Source organism: Pongo abelii, chromosome 11 (assembly GCF_028885655.2).
Source record: "Pongo abelii isolate AG06213 chromosome 11, NHGRI_mPonAbe1-v2.0_pri, whole genome shotgun sequence".
In the NCBI taxonomy this organism is placed as follows: domain Eukaryota; kingdom Metazoa; phylum Chordata; class Mammalia; order Primates; family Hominidae; genus Pongo; species Pongo abelii.
The window spans coordinates 136951554-136973342 of record NC_071996.2 but is presented as its reverse complement, the minus strand read 5'-3'; the positions used below and the strand labels follow the sequence as shown (position 1 = coordinate 136973342).

At 47.9% G+C, this 21789-nt stretch overlaps 1 protein-coding gene across 2 annotated transcripts in view; it reads right to left on the bottom strand.

Annotated features, from left to right (window-relative positions):
* The window catches only part of DGKD (diacylglycerol kinase delta), a 121289-nt gene that overhangs the window by 31380 nt on the left and 68120 nt on the right, over positions 1-21789 (bottom strand). For both annotated transcript variants that reach the window (XM_024243619.3, XM_024243620.3), the window contains exons 4-10: positions 10394-10498; positions 9962-10094; positions 8932-9038; positions 8416-8541; positions 7360-7462; positions 6462-6624; positions 2840-2948 (exon numbers count right to left, since the gene is read on the bottom strand). In XM_024243619.3, coding sequence (XP_024099387.1) covers positions 2840-2948; positions 6462-6624; positions 7360-7462; positions 8416-8541; positions 8932-9038; positions 9962-10094; positions 10394-10498 — 846 coding nt within the window. The remainder of the gene's footprint in view (positions 1-2839; positions 2949-6461; positions 6625-7359; positions 7463-8415; positions 8542-8931; positions 9039-9961; positions 10095-10393; positions 10499-21789) is intronic.

The following is a 21789-nucleotide window of genomic DNA, read 5'->3' as shown; positions in this document are numbered from 1 at the left end:
CAGCCCTCTGCTCACCAGGTGGAAGTGACCATGCTTGAGGCCCTGCCGCCTGTGGGGACAGCAAACACCAGGGAAGGTCCTGCCTCACCAAGGGGACATTTGGCAGGGGGGGGAGGCAGGAGCGAGCAGGCCAGGACACCGGAGCCGACACACTAGATGGAGAGAACCCAGCGCTGAAGGGTGCCCAGAGGGTCTGAGGACTCTGCGAGGGCTTCCTGGAGCCTTAAAGGAAAAGGAGAGCAGCACACAGCAGGCATGGATGGTGCTCCAGGTAGGGAGACACCACACTGGGAGGGACAAGGCAGAGCTCAGTGAAGAGGAGGACAGCGAGGAAACAGGAGGCAGACAGGCAGAGGAGCAAGCAGGAGGCAAAGCTGGGACTCTGGCAAACTCTCTTAAAGGTCTGGACTTTTCCCAGAAGCATCGTGCTTGTGGGGTGCACAGGCAGAAGTGCCCCGGGAAAGGTCACCTGGGCGAGCTGCAGATGGACAGAGGCCAGGGTACTGTGGGTGGCAGGACTGAGGACACAATTAGTGAGAAACAGACAGGAGGAAGAGACGGAGGAACCAAGAACAACTGTCCGATTTCCTGGCTCAGACATCTAGATGGATGACGTTTTCAGACTCGAAGGAAAGGAACGCAGGGTGGGGGCTGAACGTGGTGTAGTGTTGGAAACTCGCAGCACTAGGAGACATCCAGAGAGGCCCAAGGCTCAGCTATCAATTGAGATGCCCCCAGGAGAGAGATGACAGCAGAAGCCCTGCAAGTCGCTGAGCGTTCCAAAAGTGAAGGAGGAGAGGCCCCAGCAAGGCTCTGAGGACACAGCGTTAGGGGAAGGGTAAGCAGGGAGAGGCCACCATGGAGCAGTAGCAGCCAGAAAGACAAGAAACCCCGAGGCGGCAGGGGCCCAGCGAGGGCATGGCCACCACATCAGGTGTCAAAGAGAAGCAGGGGAGAGAAATGTGTGCTGACCTTGGCTGAACGTATGAAAATCAGCCACAAGGTTCCACTGTCTTCCTAACTAGTGACAGTGAACTTGCAAATAATACACAAAATCAAAAATTAGAGTAGTCTATGCTAATCCACCACCAGGCGGCACCACTTCTCCTCCTGAGCCGCTGGGCCTCACAGCCCGAGCTGTCAAAGTCCACCCACCTGGAAATACTACCAAGTGCGCAGAGCTGGGGAGGGACCACAGAATCACTGAGAAATACATCCACATCACACAGAAGACTGAATTTTTTAAAAACGGGGCCATAATAAACATAAGAAAATACAGATGCAAATCTTCCTAATCTTGGAGTGTAGGCAGCTGCAAATATGACAGACGCTGACAAAAATCATGAAAGAAAAGACCAACCCCCAAAAACGATGTTGAATTGACAAACGACAAACCGGGAAAAAAATATCTGCAGTGACAGATAAGAAGTTAGTGTAACAATAATCCTCACACACCCATTTTTAAAGGAAAAAAAGGTGAATACTCAAAGAGAAAATGAGGCAAAAAAACATGAACAGGTGATTTATTTAAAGCTTCATAACCAACTGAGGAGGCGTTCAACTTCACTAGGAATTAAAGAAGTAAAGGTCAGACATTTTTTGGTCTACTTAGCTGGACAAAAACTAAAGAGATAAACAGCTTGGATGGTGCATGGGGAAAGACAGCTTTAAGAGGCATCAGGCATGGAAGCTGGCACAGCCCTGAGGAAAGGCAGTTTGTCAGCACATTTCAATACTTAAGCTTGGGTGCACTCAGAGAGGAGACCACTGGGAAGTGATCTCCATGCTCACACATGGAGGTGGGCTGGCCCTGGGCTCCCGGGTGTGTCCAGTGGAAAACGACACACAGATGCCTACTTACAGACATAGGCACAAGGTGTCTGCAACATCTTAATTAGTGATTTTTTAAAAGCAGTAATAGGCCGGGTGTGGTGGCTCATGCCTGTAATCCCAGCACTTTGGGAGGCCGAGGTGGGCGGATCACGAGGTCAAGAGATCGAGACCATCCTGGCCAACATGGAGAAACCCTGTCTCTACTAAAAATACGAAAATTAGCTGGGCGTGGTAGCGTGCGCCTGTAATCCCAGCTATTTAGGAGGCTGAGGCAGGAGAATCACTTGAACTGGAGAGGCAGAGGTTGCAGTGAGCCGAGATCGCACCACTGCACTCCAGCCTGGCGACAGAGCAAGACTCCACCTCAAAAAAACAAAAACAAAAACAAAAACAACAACAACAACAACAAAAGCAGTAACAGAACAGCCCGTTTAAATTACAAGTGCATTGTGCATTTTAGGTACTGTGATCAAGAGAGGTCCAAGATAGCAAAATGTTGGCACTGGCTGATCACCTGGGGAGGCCATGGCTTGGTGTGGAAATTAAATGAACATATGAACATTTTTATATACAATCAGGAAAATCTATTTTTATTTTAATACAAAAAACTAAGTCCAATGAACCATGACTCTGACTTGAGAAATTCAAGTATACTGCCGTCCCCTTCTCACAAGCAAGAGGCCTCAAGCCAAAAATTACCCAGTGAAGCAACAGCCCCACCCAGCCCTGCTCCCCATGTGGGTCCTTTGTGGGCAATTCTTTTCGTAGCTCCCTTCAGGTCCCCCTCATACATCATGGCCAGAGGCCCGGGCCTCCACGATGCCAGGGGGTGGCCCAGGCTCTCCCCTCTCTGCCCTGGCCACCAAACTGCACACTCCCCAAAACCACCAATCGTTTCTGGCCTGAGAACAGGTGCTCTGAGATGAACAGGAGCTGAGACTGCATGATTTCCCTCTAACCTCCGCACCCTCTCTGCTCCTGGCTGGGCTCCCTCCTGTCCAGGTACCTGTTTATGAAGGTTGAGGCTGTCGATTTCGGAGAGGACCCAGCCAACACTTCCATCCCCGCCACAAACCAGAATCCGGAATGTGTCAAACTTCTGGAATAACCGTAAGCTGCAGAGAAAAGAGAACGGCCGTGAAATGACGTCCATTCCACAGGACAAATGACAGGCTTGTCAGTACGGGGCTGAGGGGCCACCTGTGCTCCTCATGGCTGACCTGCACCAGAGGCAGAGCACGCACAGGCCCTGCCACATGACACCAGCCGCCTGCATGCCCCTCTACTCAGGGTCCACTTTGTCAAGGGGATGACAGCAGCACTGGGGTCCAGCCAACTGCTCCCACCAGGGCCACGCCCCACCCAGCGACAAGACCACTCAGCTTTGTGAGCCACTGCACCCTCTGCAGACATCGCGGGCAAAGTGGTGGGCCAAAACTGCATCCCCTGCCAGGCTCATGGGCACAGCCTTCCAAGGCCCCTGCTCATATGAGCCCACCCTGCGTCACTGTCCCTGCCCCATCCACACGTGGCCCCTGCCAGCCTTCCCAGCATGCCCTTTGGGTTGCCTGCATCACTCTGCACCCTCAGCCTTGGCACTTCCCGGCCCTGGGCCACCGTCTGGCTTCCGCCCTGGCCCTTGTTCTGGTCACCCTGGAGCCCCAGGCTGCCTGACCTGCTGCGGGCTGCGTGTCCCCACTGCAGCACATATGCCTGGGCCCGCTCAGTCCTCCAGTGATGTGGCCCATGCCTCCTACCCTCCTAACTCCTCAGTTTCCTTCCTTCCTGGGCTCCCCCTGCCCCTGCCCAGCAGCGTCCCCACTCAGGACACCAGTGCTGCTTCTGCTCACTCCTCACCCTCTTCTTGTGTGACCACATCCAGTTTCAAGGACCACACAGGTGACTCTGGATCAACAGCCCCCAGGCCACTCCTGAAAGCCGACACTTGCACCTGTCCTCCAGAACACACCACTCTGGTATCCCAGGGCATCTGCAACAGGACACATCCCTACTCGGAGAATGGTAGCACGACCACCAACCCAGTCCAGAGGCCAGACCTGACTCTTCTCAGCCTGCAGCCGACTCAGCCCCTCCTGGCAGCCTCTCCTCTACACTCACCCCAGCCACCCACTCAGGTCACCACCGTGCCCTCGCAGAGTCCCACAGGAGCCTCAGACACCTCGACACCCTTCCTGAAAGCTCCCCACGAGTTCCAGGAAGACCTTTCTAAAACACGAGCCGGGCCATGGGCCTTGCTTTATGAGGTTGCCCCTGGTTTGCAGGAAGGAGCCGAACCTCTTGGCCAGCACCCACAGCCCTCCCTGACGGCAGGTGCCACCTTTCTGCTGCTGCCTGACCTGGCCCTGCTGCATTCCCTCTTGCCTCGCCTCTGCACAAGCAGTGCCCTCAGCCCAGAAGCCTCCCCGCCTCCCTGCAGCCATCAGAACACTCCTCAGATGCCAGCTCAGGGAGACGTGGAAGGACGCCCAGTTTGACTTGCGATCCCGCCCCCACTGGGTTCCCAGAGAAGCTGTGTCACCCCACTGAAGTGCCGGAGGACCCTGCATGTGCTCCTACCCATTCCCTGCATCTGCACTCCCCGCCTGGCTGACCTGCGCACGCTGCCTCGAGCTCAGTGTCTGACCCAGAATGAGCGCTCAGAAGACAGGCAGGCATAGGTGATGTGGCACCAAGCCCAGGCTCCACACAGAACACTGACACCTGTAAGGCCCCCTGCTCTCAGGAGAAGAGGTGACAGGTCAAGGCCAGGAACTGGAACGTGAAGCAGTAGCTCCAGATTCTGCTGTGAGCTGTGTGAGATGAGCTGCTTCCAGAAACGGTAAATGATGACTCAACTCCCCTTACGCCATTGTGGGGGCTTCCTAAATCATCCCATCTCATACTTAACTCCCACTATGAAACATGGGGTTTTGCTTGCACACCAAAATGAATATTTCGTTATTCTCGAGTTCAGCTGTGTAGCCTGCCCTGCCCACAGCCATTTCAAAGCATTCCTCCAACACCCCTGGTACCACGTTTAATAACAACCTTAGCCTGCTTGGTGCATTGTGATAACAGATGTATTATACCTCCACTTTCCCCACTTTTTAACTAAAATTATTTCTTTGCCAGGCAGTGTAATCCAACACTTTTGAGAGGTTGAGACAAGAGGATCACTTGGCTCCAGGAGTTTGAAACCAACCTGGACAACACAGTGAGACCACTCTACAAAACATTTTAAAAGTTTTGTGAGGCTCAACAAAACAAAACAAAAAAATTAGCTGGGCATAGTGGTACACACCTGTAGTCCCAGCTACTCAGGAGGCTAAGGCAGGAGGGTGGTTTGAGCCCAGGATGTTGAGGCTGCCATGAGCCAGGATTGCACTAGTGCACTCAGCCTGGGCCACTTAGCAAGACTCTGTCTCAAAAAATAGTAAAATTAAAATTAAAATGTCTTGATCAGCCTACTAGTGAATGCAATCCTCCACCATTCAGATAAGAAGTCTTTCTACAGAAAATGTGGGAGTACTGCCTTTGCAGAAGCAGGCTGGAATGCTGCCATCTGTGACTGCTCTCCGACTGCGCCTGGCTGTGTGAGTGGCAACGAGCAACACAGAAGACACCCAGAGGACCAACGACGAGCAGCGTGTTCCTCTTACCCTGGCATGTATGCCAAGGACACGCAGGGAGCTGGCCGAGGTTCACATCAGAGTAGACTCTGGCTCCTAATACACAGACCCCACTGACTCTTCCCAGAGAAATACAGGCCAGACCACAGGTTCTGCAGGCACTTCCCACTACGAGTATCCTGGACAATCTCTGGCAGTGCTAGCAAGTCCTCTCAGAGCTCCGATCTGGAACTGATGCTTCCAAAGGAAGAAATTCGTTCAAATGGCAAAATTCACAAAAGCAAATGTTTTCTACAAACTTATGAAAAGTAAAAAACTACAAAGAACACACATTGGCTCTCCAGCAAGCAGAGGAACAGTCTAATCTCTGTGCTGCTGATGCACAGTGGAAATCGCTCTGGCCCAACGCCGCCCTCGCGTGTTCCTGCCTTGCAGCACCTGCACACCAAGCGGCCTCCTGTGCCTCTCAGCAAACACTCCTCCTGGCCTCGCTGTAGGACAGCTTCTTCCTCAATGTTAGGCAGCCGTTACAAAGAACGAGGCATGCCAGGAAAATACACCCACAGATTAGATAGATAGATTAGACAGATAGATAGATAGATAGATAGACAGACAGACAGATAAATAAATAAAAATAAAAAAATTAAAAAATGAAGGAAAATACACCCACAACGTTGTATGCAGACACATACAGAAGGCATTTGTGCAACGGCAGGTAAAGAAGAATCCTGATTGGCTCAAAAGATGCACGTGCATGGGTGTGTGTACATGGGTGTATGTACGTGTGTGCACGCGCACGCTGTGTTCAAAGTTTGAAGGCCATGCACCTCTATTAAGAGTGGGCACCTCTGCAAGTGCAATTTGGGAAGGAAGCAGTTCAACTTTTCTTTCCTATTTAAAGCTTTGTGTCTTTAATCTTTTTTTTTTTTTTTTAACAAGCACACACCATCTACACAATTTTTAAAACTCCAAGAAAGATATATTTTACAAGCTTCCTACCCGAGGTGTGGGCCTCCGTTCATGAGGTCGAAGACCTGGGCGGGGTTTAGCAGCTGTTTGAATCTTCTGAGGAACTTCACACCCTGGTTGTCCCCACTTTTTGAATTGACGAAGACCAACAGTGGGCTTGTGCAAGACGGAGGACAGCTGGCCTTCCAGAACCCTGGACGCAAGAACGAACAGAAGAAAATATATAGGCCACGGAAGACGCTGAGGGCACCACTGATGGAATCAGCAGCAGCAGACCCCCCAGAGGACACACACCTGACACATGCACACCTGTAAGTCAGGAGGAGGTCAGTGAACAGTTCCCCACAGCCGCTCTCCATGTGTGACGCTGGGAGCCCCATCCATCTGACCTCATATTCACGAGGTGTCCAAATGCCACCTTTCTGCTGTCTTTTCCTCTTGATCTCCTCTGAGCCATGTACCCCACATCCCCCTTTCCACCAGTACTTGTCAACAGGTGCCACCATGTCTCTGCCAGACATGAGAGCAGCTGCAAGCCAGTGTGCCAGCATGTGCTAGGCAGAGATGGGACACAGCTTCAACGGCTCATGACGGAGAAGGCCCCAGACCTGGGTTGCACTCAACAGCATCACCTCCACATCAAGCGCCAGGCTCGGGTCTCAGGCCTGTCTAGGCCTGGGTGCCACTCAACAGCATCACATCCACATCAAGTGCCAGGCTTGGGTCTCTGGCCCATCTAAGGGCAATGCCGCAGAATCAGGGCGCCGTGTGCTGCTCTGTGCAACTCCTCTAGCACCCCCCACAGCTGTGCCTGACCTCTTGCTGACATCTCACCAAGATAACCAACTCCAGAGCTGGAGAGGAGAAAGTGCGTGGAGAAGGAAGTGTGTGGGCGTGCATGAGAAGGATAAGCATGTGTGGTACCCACCATCAGAGTCAATGCTGTTGAGAGCCGTGGGTGGGATGACTGACACTTTGCACAGGCCAAGCGGGCACTTCGTCAGCAAGGATTCTTTACATGATGTGTGAACCTGAAACAAGAGTCCCCACGTCACCAAGGGTCACTGGCATCCTTCACACACACCAGAAATCCTCCTGCCCTGTAGCTGATGAGCTGGCCACAGGGGAGGCAGGTGATTTCAGAGCTGGGCTGGCCTGCTACCATCGGGGGCCCTGGGCCCTGGCTTTGTACTTGAGAAGGCATAACACGGAAATACTGGGCAGGAGCCAGTCATGCTTCACACCGTGTGAGCTACAGTCCTGTACCCAACCTTCTGGCCCTTCGACCACAGCTACCTCAAACTTTCAGGACGAGGGTGAGGGCTCCTGGGGCCATGTGCCTCTATGTGTCCCCTGTGTCTTGGCTTCCTCCTGGCAGCCAGATGTGCTAGGCAAGTGACTGCAGCAGTCACTTCACAATGACCAACCCAGAAGCAAGTACATGGAGGCTCCCTGAGTCTCTCCCTGGAAGCACATCTCACCACCCTCAGCAACGATGAGACCCAGGACCTGGCTGGAAGCACATCTCACCACCCACAGCAACGATGAGACCCAGGACCTGGCAGGAGGCCACTGGGCTGCACCCCTTCCACATGGCTGTGCTCACTGTAAACACTGCCCAGAGCCAACGCTGCTCTGAAGGGCCTCTACAGCTTTCCTGCTTCCACACCACAGCGGCCAGCTCAACTGTCCCAGGTGACCCCTCACAACCCGGCTACAGTGCCGCATGACGCAGGGTGACATCTGTCATAACAATACACATCTGCATGTGTCTAAAGACAGGAATAAATTCAAAAGGAAGAAATACCCCAAAACACAGCTAAGAAGGAGAATGACCCAACAGTTCAAAAACCCACTCTCAGCCGGAGGGCCCTCTGGGATTAATTTACCAGGATCCAGCAGATCATGTGGAGCTGCAAGGCCCGCATGGGCACGGTAGGCAGCAGGCCCTCCCCTCCAGCCCGGTCGCAGGGCCCACACTCACCATGGCCTTGCACCAGAGGCAGCGCCAGTCCTGCAGGCGCAGCACACTGCCACAGGTCTTGTCGCACACAGTGCACTTGGCGCTCACAGGTAGGTTTCCTTCCAACCACTGGTGGGGCATTGCGATCTGCAACCAAACACAGGCACGCACTAGAGACGCTCCCAAGGCTCCACATCCAGGGCAGCCAGGCAATGCTCGTTGTGAATTCAGCCAAGGCATTCTTCCCAGAACAAGCTCCTTCCCTGATGGCCAGTGAGGGAAGGGATGGCACGGCCTGTGAAGTACCATCTACCCACAGCACCTGTCGGAGGTGCAAACAAGACTCGCAGGGACAGGATGGAGCTCGGGGGTGCGACAACCACATGGAGAACACATATAATTTCCACTGTGCCACCCAACGCCGGTGTGGCCATCTCAAATAAACAGCAGCGGGGAGGGCAGGGAGGAGGCTTGCATGGGGCCGTGCAGCTGGGGGACCCTGGCTCAGGGCCCCACAGGTGGTATTTCTTAACATACCCCATCTGCATCTTCAATGATGTCCTTCCCGATCGAGGCCAGTGTGGTCCACTTGCAGTTACTGGTTGCACGCACAGCACAGCGCTTGTGGGCCTTAAATTTGCACACTGTGAGAGAAGGCACACATGAGCCTGCAAGCTGTGTCTCTGCCAGGAGCTTCCCATGCTGAGCAGTGTTGTGAGAACCGTCCAGCTCCAGAAAAGTCAAGGAAGGAACCAATGGCACTACCATTTTATAAGTGAACTACTGTGATACGCTTAGAGGCTGATGGCGGTGGGACTGGTGGCGGCAGGGAAAGCTGGGGATCAGTAAGCTTTCTGTAACAGGCCACAGAGTGAGCAGTGGAGACTCTGCAGGTCGCAACCAGCTTCCGTCACCACTATTCAACTCTGTCAGGTAGCACAAAAGCAGCCAGAGACAATATTTTTTTACGGACACAAATTTGAATTTCATGTAATTTTCATGTGTCACAAAATATGATCTTCTTTTGATTTTTTCCAATCATTTAAAAATCTAAAAGCCAGCCTGAAGCGTGGGAGCTGTACAAAAACAGGCAGAGGCAGGGTGTGGTCCAGGCTATAGCTAACAAGCCCTGCTCTAGCCCATTGCTTTTGCCACCAGACTGGATGCCCTTGCCCAAACCCTGCAGCCCTGACCTCTAAGTCTGTAACACACTTTCAGTCCATATATGCACAGCCCCGTTTCCCCAGCTGCAGAGTGTGAGACACAGGGGCCGACCACTGTTCCTTCAGTTCCTCTCCCTCTTGTGTGCTCTAGGCTTCCCCTGTTTCTGCTCTTGCCACCCACCGCTTCCCTTCTTTTCACTCGGAGCACTATAAAAAATGATTTATCAAGGACTCTTCGGCAGGTAAAATAAACAAGAATGGCATCATAGAAATCGCTGCGCCCTTGACTGACCGCATGGGTGACAATGGCTTATTTATGGTGACTGGGTTTGGATTTCCAAGGCTTTATTCAAGTAAAATGCCAGGCCACCTTTCCTGACAGAATAACAAACACACATCCGTACCCTCGCAGGACAGCCCATGCGACGTGACCCCAGACAGAGCCTCACGGCACACATTGCAGTAGGTCGGCCTCGCATGGGAACAGGCGTACCAATTGTGCATCCCTGAGAAGTGGTCCATGCTGTACTGGGTGGGCTGGAAGAACGAAACCAAGATGGCAAAGATAAGACTTCTCTTTTAAATTGTTAAATGCAGTAACTTGGACAAGATTAAACAAAGTATCCAAGACAGGAGAGGAGGAAGGTTTATAAAGGACAGGTCTGCCGAGATGAAAAGCAATAAGCTTTAATTGTATAAAGAACATGCTAAGAACGTGAGCTCCAGACTGTGGGTCCGCAAGTGGGAGACACTCAGACGGGAGACACTCAGACAGCAGAGACTGGGGTGAGGGAGGCAACAGGAGGCATTTGGAGAAGGGTATTTTCTTTTTTAACCTCAAAGTGCTCCCTGTTCTGCACAGTCTTTAATGCTGCAATCCAATCTTCCATTTCTTTTCTGTTATCAGCACACAAGATGAGCTTCCTGCATGGAGTTATGACCTAGAGAAAGAAACAGGTTCAACAGATCCATGAACAAAAGGCAAGTGCTGATAGCTATGAACGCTTTCTTAAAACCGACCTCACACAAACATAAAAATTGTTATTTCATTCAGGTATTCACACTGAACCGAAAACAAAAATGGTTATCAAGGATCACTAAAAATTAAAAATAAGAATGATCTCAAACCAAAAAGACAGTGAAATTTAGCACATCAGCAATCAATTTAAGTGGACATTTATAATTGCTTGCTACTTAGACACAGTAGTAAGCCCTAGGAAATAAAAAAAGAAGTAACAACTGTTGTTTTCCAAACAGTGGAAGACACAGTTGCTACTGCTTCAGGGAGCCCACAGTGATGGCCAGCATTTGAACAGTTGAGGGAAGTCTGCTCAGCTGTAAGTCTAGAATACCATGAGCATGTATCACATATAAATGTTCTTGTAGAAAACCTCAATTATCAGACTATGCAGGACCTGAACAACTTGACTGGAAATAAAGTTGTGACCTGGTAATAATCAATAAATGAAAATGATATCCATAATATATAAAGAGTTCTTATCAATCAGCAGAAAAAAATCTTCCTGATATAAAAAAGGCTATGAACTTGCATTTCACAAAAGAAATACATCAACATTCTTTTTTATTTTTATTGTGGGTACATGGTAGGTATATATATTTATGGGGCATATGAGACACTCTAATACAGGCACACAGTAATCACAGAGTAAATGGGGTATCCATTGCCTGAAGGATTTATCCTTTCTCTGTGTTATAAACAATCCAAGTATACTCTGAGTTATTTTTAAATGTACAGCAAATTATTAACTGTTGTCACCCCATTGTGCTATCAAATACTAGATCTCGTTTATTCTAACTACATCCCCCCAGCCCCACTACCCTTCCCAGCCTCTGGTAACCATCAATCTACTGCCTATCTCCATTAGTTCAACTGTTTTCTTTTTTTTTTTTTAGCTTCCACAAATAAGTAACAACATGTGAAGTTTGCCTTTCTGTGCTTGGCTTACTTCACTTAACGTAAGTGTCCTCCTGTTCCATCCACGTTGTTGCAAATGACAGGATCTCATTCTTTTTCATGGCTGAACAGTACTCCATGTGTATATGTACCACATTTTCTTTATCCATGTGTCTGCTGATGAACACTTAGGTTGCTTCCAAATCTTGACTATTGCGAATAGTGATGCTATAATCACAGGAGTGCAGACATCTCTTCGATACACTGATTTCCTTTCTTTTTGGTATATACCTAGCAGTGGGATCGCTGGATCGCATGGTAATTGTATTTTTACTTTTTCGAGGAACCTCCAAACTGTTCTCCATAGTGGTTGTACTAATTTACAATCCTACCAGCAGTGTATGGTTCCCTTTTCTCCACATCCTCGCCAGCATTTGTTATTGCCTGTCTTTTGGATAAAAGTCATTGTAACTGGGGTAAGACATTATCTCATTGTAATTTTTATTTGCATTTCTCTGATGATCAATGATATTGAGCGCTTTTTCATATACCTACTTGCCATATGTATGTCTTCTTTTGAAAAATGTCTACTTTTCCTATTTTTTAACTGGATGATTAGATTTTTTCCCTTTTGAATTATTTGAGCTCCCGATATATTCTGGTTATAATCCCTTGTCAGAGGAATAGTTTGCAATTTTGTTTTGTTTTGTTTTGTTTTTTTGAGACGGAGCCTCACTCTGTCCCCCAGGCTGGAGTGCAGTGGCGCAATCTCCGCTCACTGCAAATTCCGCCTCTTGGGTTCACGCCATTCTCCTGCCTCAGCCTCCCAAGTAGCTGGGACTACAGGCACCCGCCACCACGCCCAGCTAATTTTTTGTATTTTTAGTAGAGACGAGGTTTCACCGTGTTAGCCAGGATGGTCACAATCTCCTCACCTCATGATCCACCCGCCTCGGACTCCCAAAGTGCTGGGATTACAAGCGTGAGCAACCATGCCCAGCTAATTATTTTGTATTTTTAGTAGAGACGAGGTTTCACCGTGTTAGCCAGGATGGTCACGATCTCCTGATCTCGTGATCTGCCCACCTTGGCCTCCCAAAGTGCTGGGATTACAGGCGTGAGCCACCACACCTGGCGGTTTGCAACTATTTTCTCCCATTCTGTGGGCTGTCTCCTCACTTTGTTGACTGTTTCCTTTGCTGTGCAGGAACTTTTTAACTTGTTAAAAATAGGAGCTTTTTTCCTGCATTGCTAATGCAGGAGCTTTAACCATTTGTCCACTTTTTGCTTTGGTTGCCTGTGCTTGTGGGAATTACTCAAGAAACCTTTGCCCAGTCCAATGTCCTAGAAAGTTCCCCAATGTTTTCACAGTTTCATAGTTTGAGGTCTTAAAGTCTTTAATCCATTTTGATTTCATATTTGCATATGGCAAGAAATAGGAGTCTAGTTTCATTCTTCTGCATATGGATAACCAGTTTTCCCAGCACCATTTATCGAAGAGACTGTCCTTTCCTCAGTATATGTTCTTGGTACGTTTGTCAAAAATGTGTTCACTGTGGATGTATGAATTTATTTCTGGGTTCTCTATTTTGTTCCATTGTTCTGTGTCTGTTTTTATGCCAGTACCATGCCGTTTGGGTTAGTATAGCTCTGTAGTATAATGTGAAGTCAGAAAATGTGATTCCTCCAATTTTTCATCAGGAGAATTTTGGCTATTCTGGGTCTTTTGGCTATTCTGGATCCATATAAATTTTAGAATTATTTTTTCCATTTCTGTGAAGAATGTCATTGGTATTTTAATAGGAATTGCACTGAACCTGTAGATTGCTTTAGGTAATACGAACATTTTCACAACGTTGATTCTTCCAGTCCGAGAACGTGGAGTATCTTTCCATTTTTTGTGTGTTCTCTTCTATTTCTTGCATCAATGTTTTGTAGTATTCATTGTAGAAATCTCTCACTTCTTCAGTTAATTCCTAGGTATTTTATTTTATTTGCAACTACTGTAAATGGGATTACTTTCTTGATTTCTTTTCCAGATTGCGCACCGTTGGTACATACAGAAATGCTACTGAGTTCTGCATACTGATTTTGGATCCTGCAACTCTACTGAATTTATCAGTTTTAATAGTTTTTTTGGTGGGGTCTTTAGGTTTTTCCAAATATAAGATCACATCATCTTCAAACAAGGATAATTTGACTTCTTCCTTTCCAATTTGGATGCCCTTTATTTCTTTTTTTGTTGTTGTTTGATTGCTCTAGCTTGGACTTCCTCACAGAAGAAATACAAAATGGATAATAAGCAAGTAAAAAGCTGCTTAATCACTCTAGTCATCAGAGAATGCAAATGAAAATAGCAATCTATTTTTTGCCCATGGGATTGGCAAAGTTTTAAAAGACGACTATCCAGTACTGACAAACGTGGGGGAAAAAGAGTTATCCTCAAGTACTGACAGGAGGTAAACAGGGTATAAACTTTTTAGGGAAAAAATTGATAGTGTATATCAAAATTTTCAAGGGTCATAATCTTTTACTTAATTTTGTTTCATAATGATTATATTATACCGATGGAGTTCCAAAGTCAAATCTACAAACAAGGTAGATTCAGAAATCTAGCTTTTATATCTCTCCGCTCTATCTTGGTTCCCATAGGTTGCTTTACCGAAAAAAAAAAAAGAGAGAGAGAAAGAGAAAGTAAGGTTTCTCCTTCCATTTTTAAGATACATGCAAACATGTATATCATATTGTCCCCTTTGTCAACAGTAGCATGGACACTTTTCTCCACCTTTGCCTTTCCATTTAATTACATATCCCGGCCATCACTCCTTAGCAATATCCAGGGCTTCCTCATTCTTTCAACAGTGGCACAGTACTCCACTGTATAGGACTCAGCCAGCGCCCTACGAATGGGAATTTTGTGCTGTTTAAAATTCTTTTGCTATTTCTCATAGTGTTGCCATGAATTATCTTTACAAGAATCTTTTTCTGTTTTTACCAGTGTATCTCTGGGGTAAATTCCTAGAAGTAGAATTGCCCTGAAAGAGTAAATGCACATGTAATTTTGCTAGCTATTGCCAAATTATTCCCACAGGGGTTGTACCATTTTGCATTCTCACCAATAGTGTTAGGAAAATGCTTGATTCCCCATGGATTCAAAAACAAAATATGTTATTTAACTTTTAGATTTCGGCACATCTCACAGCTTTAATTTACATTAAGAAGACCCAATTTAGGAATACCCAATTTAAATTACTAAATGACCATGTTTCTGGCTCAGAAACCATAGAAAGTGCTTTACAGGGAGATTCTCCAGTGACTAAGTTTCACCGCAGAGGGGATAAATGCAACTGGGTCGCCAGTGCCCGGTTCGCTGCTTCCTCCACATATCCTGGGTTGGTGGGAGAAGAACACCTGGGGCCAGGCTGGGTGTGGGAAGCAGCAGAGCTGGGAGAGAGAGAGGGCGAAGGAGAGACAGCAAAGGCAGGCCCGGAGGGGCCGTCTGCCTTCTGCCCTGCTGCTGTTCAAGCTTGAGAGCACCACAAACAGCCCCTCTCCCTCCAGAGGGCACCCCCTGGCTCAGTAGATGCTTGCTAGGTGTCCCCTCTAGACTGGGGACTCTAACAACATGGTAGGCAAAGCTCCTCCCTCACAGAACTCACAGTGGGGAGAGGCAGGCAGACCATTATTTCCCACACTGACTCGGCCATGGAGACGACCAAGTGGGCCCTGAGAGTGGGACTCAGGGAGTCTCTGGACAGCCACTCAGAGATGGTCATGGGAGACTGGGAGCTGCCAAGGCCGAGTCGGTGCATCAGTCATCGGTACCGTCCCTGTCTACCTATCAAGTCTGAGCACACGTCCCTAACTGTTCACCCTGGGTGAGTTTTAATATTTGAACACTTTTGTCAGCATAGTAAATATAGTAAGACAAAGATAATATACCTTACTTTGCATAACTCGGAGATTATATTAGGAGTCATGCAACAGGATATTTATAGAAGACAACAAGGAGATGTTTTAGGTCCTGAGTCTACTACTCCCACGGCAGCCTTTATGAGCTGAAGTGCCAACTTTGCTCCAGAACTCAGCCACAGCGTTTGAGAAGATGGATCTTTGGGCCCACCTGACTCACACACTGAAGGAGAGGGTGTACTAGAATTGCTTTGTGGGTATTGGGCACTACTAGGCAGCAAATTATAGACAAAAGCATTAGGTTGAAAGACAGTGAGTTAATGATACAAGTGACCAACGGCATCGTTGCCTTCACCTGTTTGCAGACAATAAACACTGAGCAACAGATAAATGTCAGAGAACCTGGGTTTTGGCTTCTAAGAAAAAAACAGAACAAAAAAAAAACTCTTATTTGTGCCTGTTCTGTCGTGAAGAATCCTGAGACAGACCCAGATCTGAATCCTACCTGGCCACTGATAAATTTGGGAAATGGGGGCAGACCCTCTTTGCTTCTCATCAAGAAAGGTGATGCTAGAAGCATCCTGCAGGGCTGTGGTGGGACTGAACAGGACCAAATGTGCACAGGGCCTGGCACATTCCCTGAGTCTGAAGCCCCTGCTAGCTGTGTAACTTAGAGCAGGTGCTTCTCCGCCCTGAGCCTCCACTGCCTTATCTGAAAACTGGAGCTATTAAGAGCAGTGTCGCATCCTAGCCTTGTTGTTGTGAGGTGCCAGGTGGTGCAACCCGATAATGTTCTGGGCACTGTCACTATCAGTGCTACCTCGGGGTCGAAGCCCTCAGCTTTAATGTCATCATTTGACACTGCTGAGACCCCTTTCCCATGTGGGCATCTTTCTTGAAACTGCTCTGGTGTCAATGGTCCACTCTCCCAAACCACAAGAAATGTCACAGGAAGAGTCCCACCAAGTCAGTCAGAATCCATCCTTCTTAGCTGCCCACAGAGGGGACACAACTGGGCCTGCCTTCTCTATGTCAGTCCCCAGCTGCACACAGGAGATTTGCCATGACTCACACTTCCATGCCATGCCTCCATCTTCTCAGCACACCCCTCCTAGCGAGCTCCAGCCCCCACACCAGCCAGCAGGCACCCCTTAGGCAAGGGCCTGCCTCCTCCTCCTCTGGCTCCCCTCCTACTCCTGCTCCCCTAACACCAGCCACAGCCCAACCCCTGGTAGGGGAGGGTGAGTCTCTTCGGGAGGCTGATTCTGGGGCATGTTCTGAGCAGCACTTCCTATTCAATCCCTTGATTTAGGAGACAGCATGGGTAGGAAGGACCCAGGCGAGAAAGCAGGGGCTAGATACGGGCCCTCAGGCTATGCCTTCCTGGCTGCTCACCCCACCCACCAGGGCAGGTGGCAGGGTGCAGGGAGATGCTCTAAGGAATACTAAGAGCGTCCCTATGTCTGGACTGCAGCCAGTATCATAACTACTGGCAACCAAGGAATGGTGTAAAAAAGCTGAAACTATCTCCAATATCCAGCCTTCACAAGGAAAAGACTTTGGAGACTAAAAGATGGCTCATATTTTTCAAGCAAATGTATAAAGTAAGAAACGGTTCACACCCCTGAATCAACTTAAAAGATAATTGCAAATCAGAAGCAGGGCAATAAGGCTGGGCACAGTGGCTCACACCTGTAATCTCAGCACTTTGGAAGGCCGAGGCAGGTAGATCACTTGAGGTTGGGAGTTCGAGACCAGCCTGGCCAACATGGTAAAACCCCATCTCTAAAAATACAAAAAATAGCTGGATGTGGTGGTGTGCACCTGTAATCCCAGCTACGTGGGAGGCTGAGTTGGGAGGATCACTTGAACCTGGGAGGTGGAGGTTGCAGCGAGCCAAGATTGCACCATTGCACTCCAGCCTGGGCGACAGAGTGAGACCCTGTCTCAAAAAAAAAAAAAAGGTAGGGCAATAAACTGAACTCGACAGGACAAATGAATGACATCCCAGGGATTCAAAAGGCCAGTTTGCAGGACGTCCCACCAAGAGAAGGAGCAGAACTGCATCAGAGGTGACTGCATGGAAACCTACACACTGGAGAGAGAAAATATCCTCAGATCTTGATGCTTGATGACTGGAGAAAGAAACGTGATGTCACAGAGGAGGAGAGGATAAAATGGTGGATGCATTTCTCACAGAATCCTGAGGCAGGTTAGAACAGCCACAGACAGATTTGAATTTTTACCCACCTGCTGGAATTCTCTTGAAGGTAACAGAACTTAAAAATCAGTAAGAGCAGACAAACTAATAGTAAAATGGACGAAAGACTTGAATAGTTATTTCACAAATGGCCAATAAAGCACATGACCCGGTGCTCAATTTGATTAGTCATCAGGGAAGTACAAATTAAAGCCACAGGGTGATGCATCTCTCACAATGGCTGAGCCGAAACAGACAGTATCAAGTGCTGGTGACAGTGCAATTTGGTGCAACTACTTCAGAAAACAGCTGAACTCGTATATACCCTGTGACTCAGCAATTCCACCCACGCATCCCACAGAAATGCGAACGCATGCCTTCCTCATCAAGGCATACGAGAATGTTCATAGCATCACTACTCTAAACAGGCCTACAGTGAATACACTGTAGTATACTCACACATTGGGAGACAAGCAATAATGTAATGAATCTTACAATAGCGAAAGAAATAAGCCTGACGCAAGAAAACATATACTCTGTGTAATTTCCTTATGCATTACATAAAGTTAAAAAAAACAGACATAACTAATCTATGGCATTAGATGCTAGCTTCTTCTAGCAGCTGCTTTGACAGGAGGGGCACACAGGAGGGTTTCTGGGGGCTGCAATGTTCTCCGTGGTTGGGAACATGCATCAAGCTGTGCGTCTGTAACGAGTACACTCCTCCATGTGAATGCTGCACCTCAGTCAAAAAGGATACAGAACTTGGGATTTCTCAAAAACACATAACCACATAACTCAAAAGCAAAGTGTGCAGAGCTGCCCAGACTCCTGCACAAAATCTGGTTAGAAAATAACTGTACAAGAGACAGGGAGAGAAAGGTGGAAACATGAATATGAATATGAAATACAAAGCATGAATATGACAGTCTGGCAGCACTATGTTAAAACAGTGTTAGAAATGGATTTTCAACATTTATGAAAAACTGCTGTCTTATAAGGCAAATGTAAATTAAAATTAGGAGATCCCATTTTTTAACCTACCAGATTCACAGAGATCAAATGTTTTATAATATGGTCTACTGATTCTCATACACTGGGGCAAAAATTAATACAACCTCTATGGAAACCATTTGGTAAAATCCGTCAGACTTGAAAATATACACCTGTGTCTCATCAGCCATGCTTCTATAAATTTATCCTCTCCTGTATCTTCATGAGAAATCACATGCTGTATATACAAGGTTATTTGTGGCGGCATTCACTATAAAGACAAAATATTTGAAACCAAACAAATACTGATCAATATAAGGCTGGTAGAGACTGGCTACAGTAATGACAGTACATTCATATAATAGAAAACTATGCAGCCACTAAAACACCTGAAGCTACTCTACACGTTCTTATATGGAACAACCTCTAAGACACACTGTTAATAGATAAAAGCCAATTGCAGGAAGAGTATGGGTACAGAGAAAACACTAATATAAGTCACCTCTAACTGAGAGGACCTCTGAGTGGCTGGGAAACACTTCATATCTTTTTAGCCTTAAGATTTCTGTACCACGTGCATGTGTTGCCAATCCAAAAATGAGCTATCAAAAAAGAATAAAGTCGGCCAGGCACGGTGGCTCACGCCTGTAATCCCAGCACTTTGGGAGGCCGAGGCGGGCGGATCACGAGGTCAGGAGATCGAGACCATCCTGGCTAACACAGTGAAACCCTGTCTCTACCAAAAATACAAAAAAATTAGCCGGGCGTGGTGGTGGGCACCTGTGGTCCCAGCTACTCAGGAGGCTGAGGTTGGAGAATGGCGTGAACCCCGCAGGTGGAATTTGCAGTGAGCCGAGATTACACCACTGTACTCCAACCTGGGCGACAGAGCATGACTCCATCTTAAAAATAAATAAATATACAAAAATAAAGTCTTACGTTTATATGTTAAGGATTTAAAAAAAAGCTTTAAAATTCTATTTGAAAGAACAACTTTGGCTTCTATTCTTGATTCAAGTACACGATCTTCCAAGAGAAATGAGAAAATACCTTGCTACTCCAAATGAGTTGCCAAGCCAGACAAAATGTCCTCCCATGTCCTGGGAAGAATTAGCCCAGGGAGTTATTAAACCGCAGGGAGTGATCTCTGAGAAATCATGGTGAAAAAGGAGACATACTGGAGACATGCAGACGTGACTTCTCAAATGGAAAAGAGGGTGGACTCTGGCTTACACGCACATGGCAGCTGATAGAACAAGGGGCAGTTTGGCTAACATGGGCGAGGCGCAAAGAATGTCTCGGCAATCCACCGGGTATTTTCCAGGTTATCTGCTCCATTCAGCTTCTCCACAACCTGACGAACCCGGCTGAGGGGCCTGCTCACAGTCCCACAGCAAATGAGCTGATGTGGCCAGGACACCAGGCAGGGGGGCTCCAGGCAGAGCCCTGGACCTCCATCCCGCAGCCTCTCCTCATCTGGGTGGTGCCTCACACCAGGGCCAGTGGGCAGGAGGCAGGAGGCAGGGAAGCAACTGGCCCTCACCATGAGCTCTCCCAAGCTCACTCAGTACAAGCGGCGTCTGGCACATTTCATTTCCGTTTTGGCAGGGTGACTGGCTTGGAGGATCAGCACAAGGACGATATCAACATCTTATTAAGTCATCTGACTAGCTGCCACTCCCACTCTGACCAGGTTTCCCAAGAGTTCAAAATAGAAGGTGGAGAAATAAGATCTGGAGGATAATGACAAAGGCAGTTCACTGATTCACATCAGGCTGAATCACAGCACCCAAATCGCCATGTCCTGTCCAACCATTTCTAACCATGAATTTGGACATGCAGGGATCTGGACGTGGATCTCATTCATAAATGACACTTTAAACGACAAAAAAGATCAATGTCCAGCAAACTGTGTCACGCTGAAACCACAGGCCAAACCAAAAGGGCCTAAGAGTAATTAATGTGAGGCCCGGGGACCACAATAGTCCAACGGTCATGACGAGCGAGCAGGGATGGGTAGAAACACAACACTCCCTGGACTCCCTCTTCACTTTTCACGGGTCCAAATTCAGATGACATGGAGGTACTTTTCCCCACTCCTCTCACTGAGAACTGAAAACCATGGGCATCAGAAAATCAACACAAAAAGACCCTGCCCTGAAAGGTAGAGAGAAGATGGCAGCCTGACAAGGGTCTTGTCCGAAGGGATGACACTGTGGTGGCCCTCTGGGTTTTCTTTTTACCTGGTATACCCTAGACTTGGAGCTAAAGAAGCAGCAGCCAAAAACAGTGATGGATACTGGGGGGTGGGTGGAAAGCCCCAACAAAAGCCTGCTCTTCCAGGCCAAGGATCCAGGAAGGGGGCAGTCAGACAAGACAGAAATTGACAACAACAGTAACACCCACCTTACTCCAGCCAGCGCCACAAGAAAAAACCATGCCCACCCCACTCCCAGGCCGCAGCTAGGCGCTCCAGCACTCGCCTAACAGAGTATACAGAGAAGACCAAGCAGAGAGCCGGGATGTCTCCTGCACCACCTGAAAATGAGTCCTCACCCCCGACAGCACAAGAGGATATGCAAGCAGCAAATAAGCACACAGAAGATACTCAACATCCTTAGCCATCAGAGAAACACACTGAAACCACAACCAGAGAGCCCTACGCACCTACCATGACGGCTACAACAGAAACTAGTGCCAATACCACCTGCTGGAGAGAATATGGAGAAAGTGGACCTTACTGTTGGGTGGGATGTAAAACGTTACGGCCGCTCTGCAAAACGGTTTGGCAGTTTCTTTAAAAAACCAAGCATGCAACTAGCATATGACCCAGCAATTACACTCTTCAGTATTTATCCCAGAGAAATGGAGATTCATGTTTGCACAGAAACCTGCCCAGGAATGTTTACAGCAGCTTTATTCATGATCACCAAAAGCTGGAAACTATTCAGATGCCCTTCAGCGGGTGAATGATTAACAAACTGTGGTACACCCGTGGAATACTACTCAGTAATAAAAAGGAACAACCACTGATAAGACTCATCAACCTCAATGAGGCTCCAGAGAATTACGCTGAGTGAAAAATCCAACCCCAAAGGTTACATACTATAAGATTCCATTTATATCACATCTTGAAAAGACCAAATTATAGAAATGGAGACCAGATGAGTGTTTGCCAGGGGTTACAGAGGGACATGTGTGAAGCTGTAAAA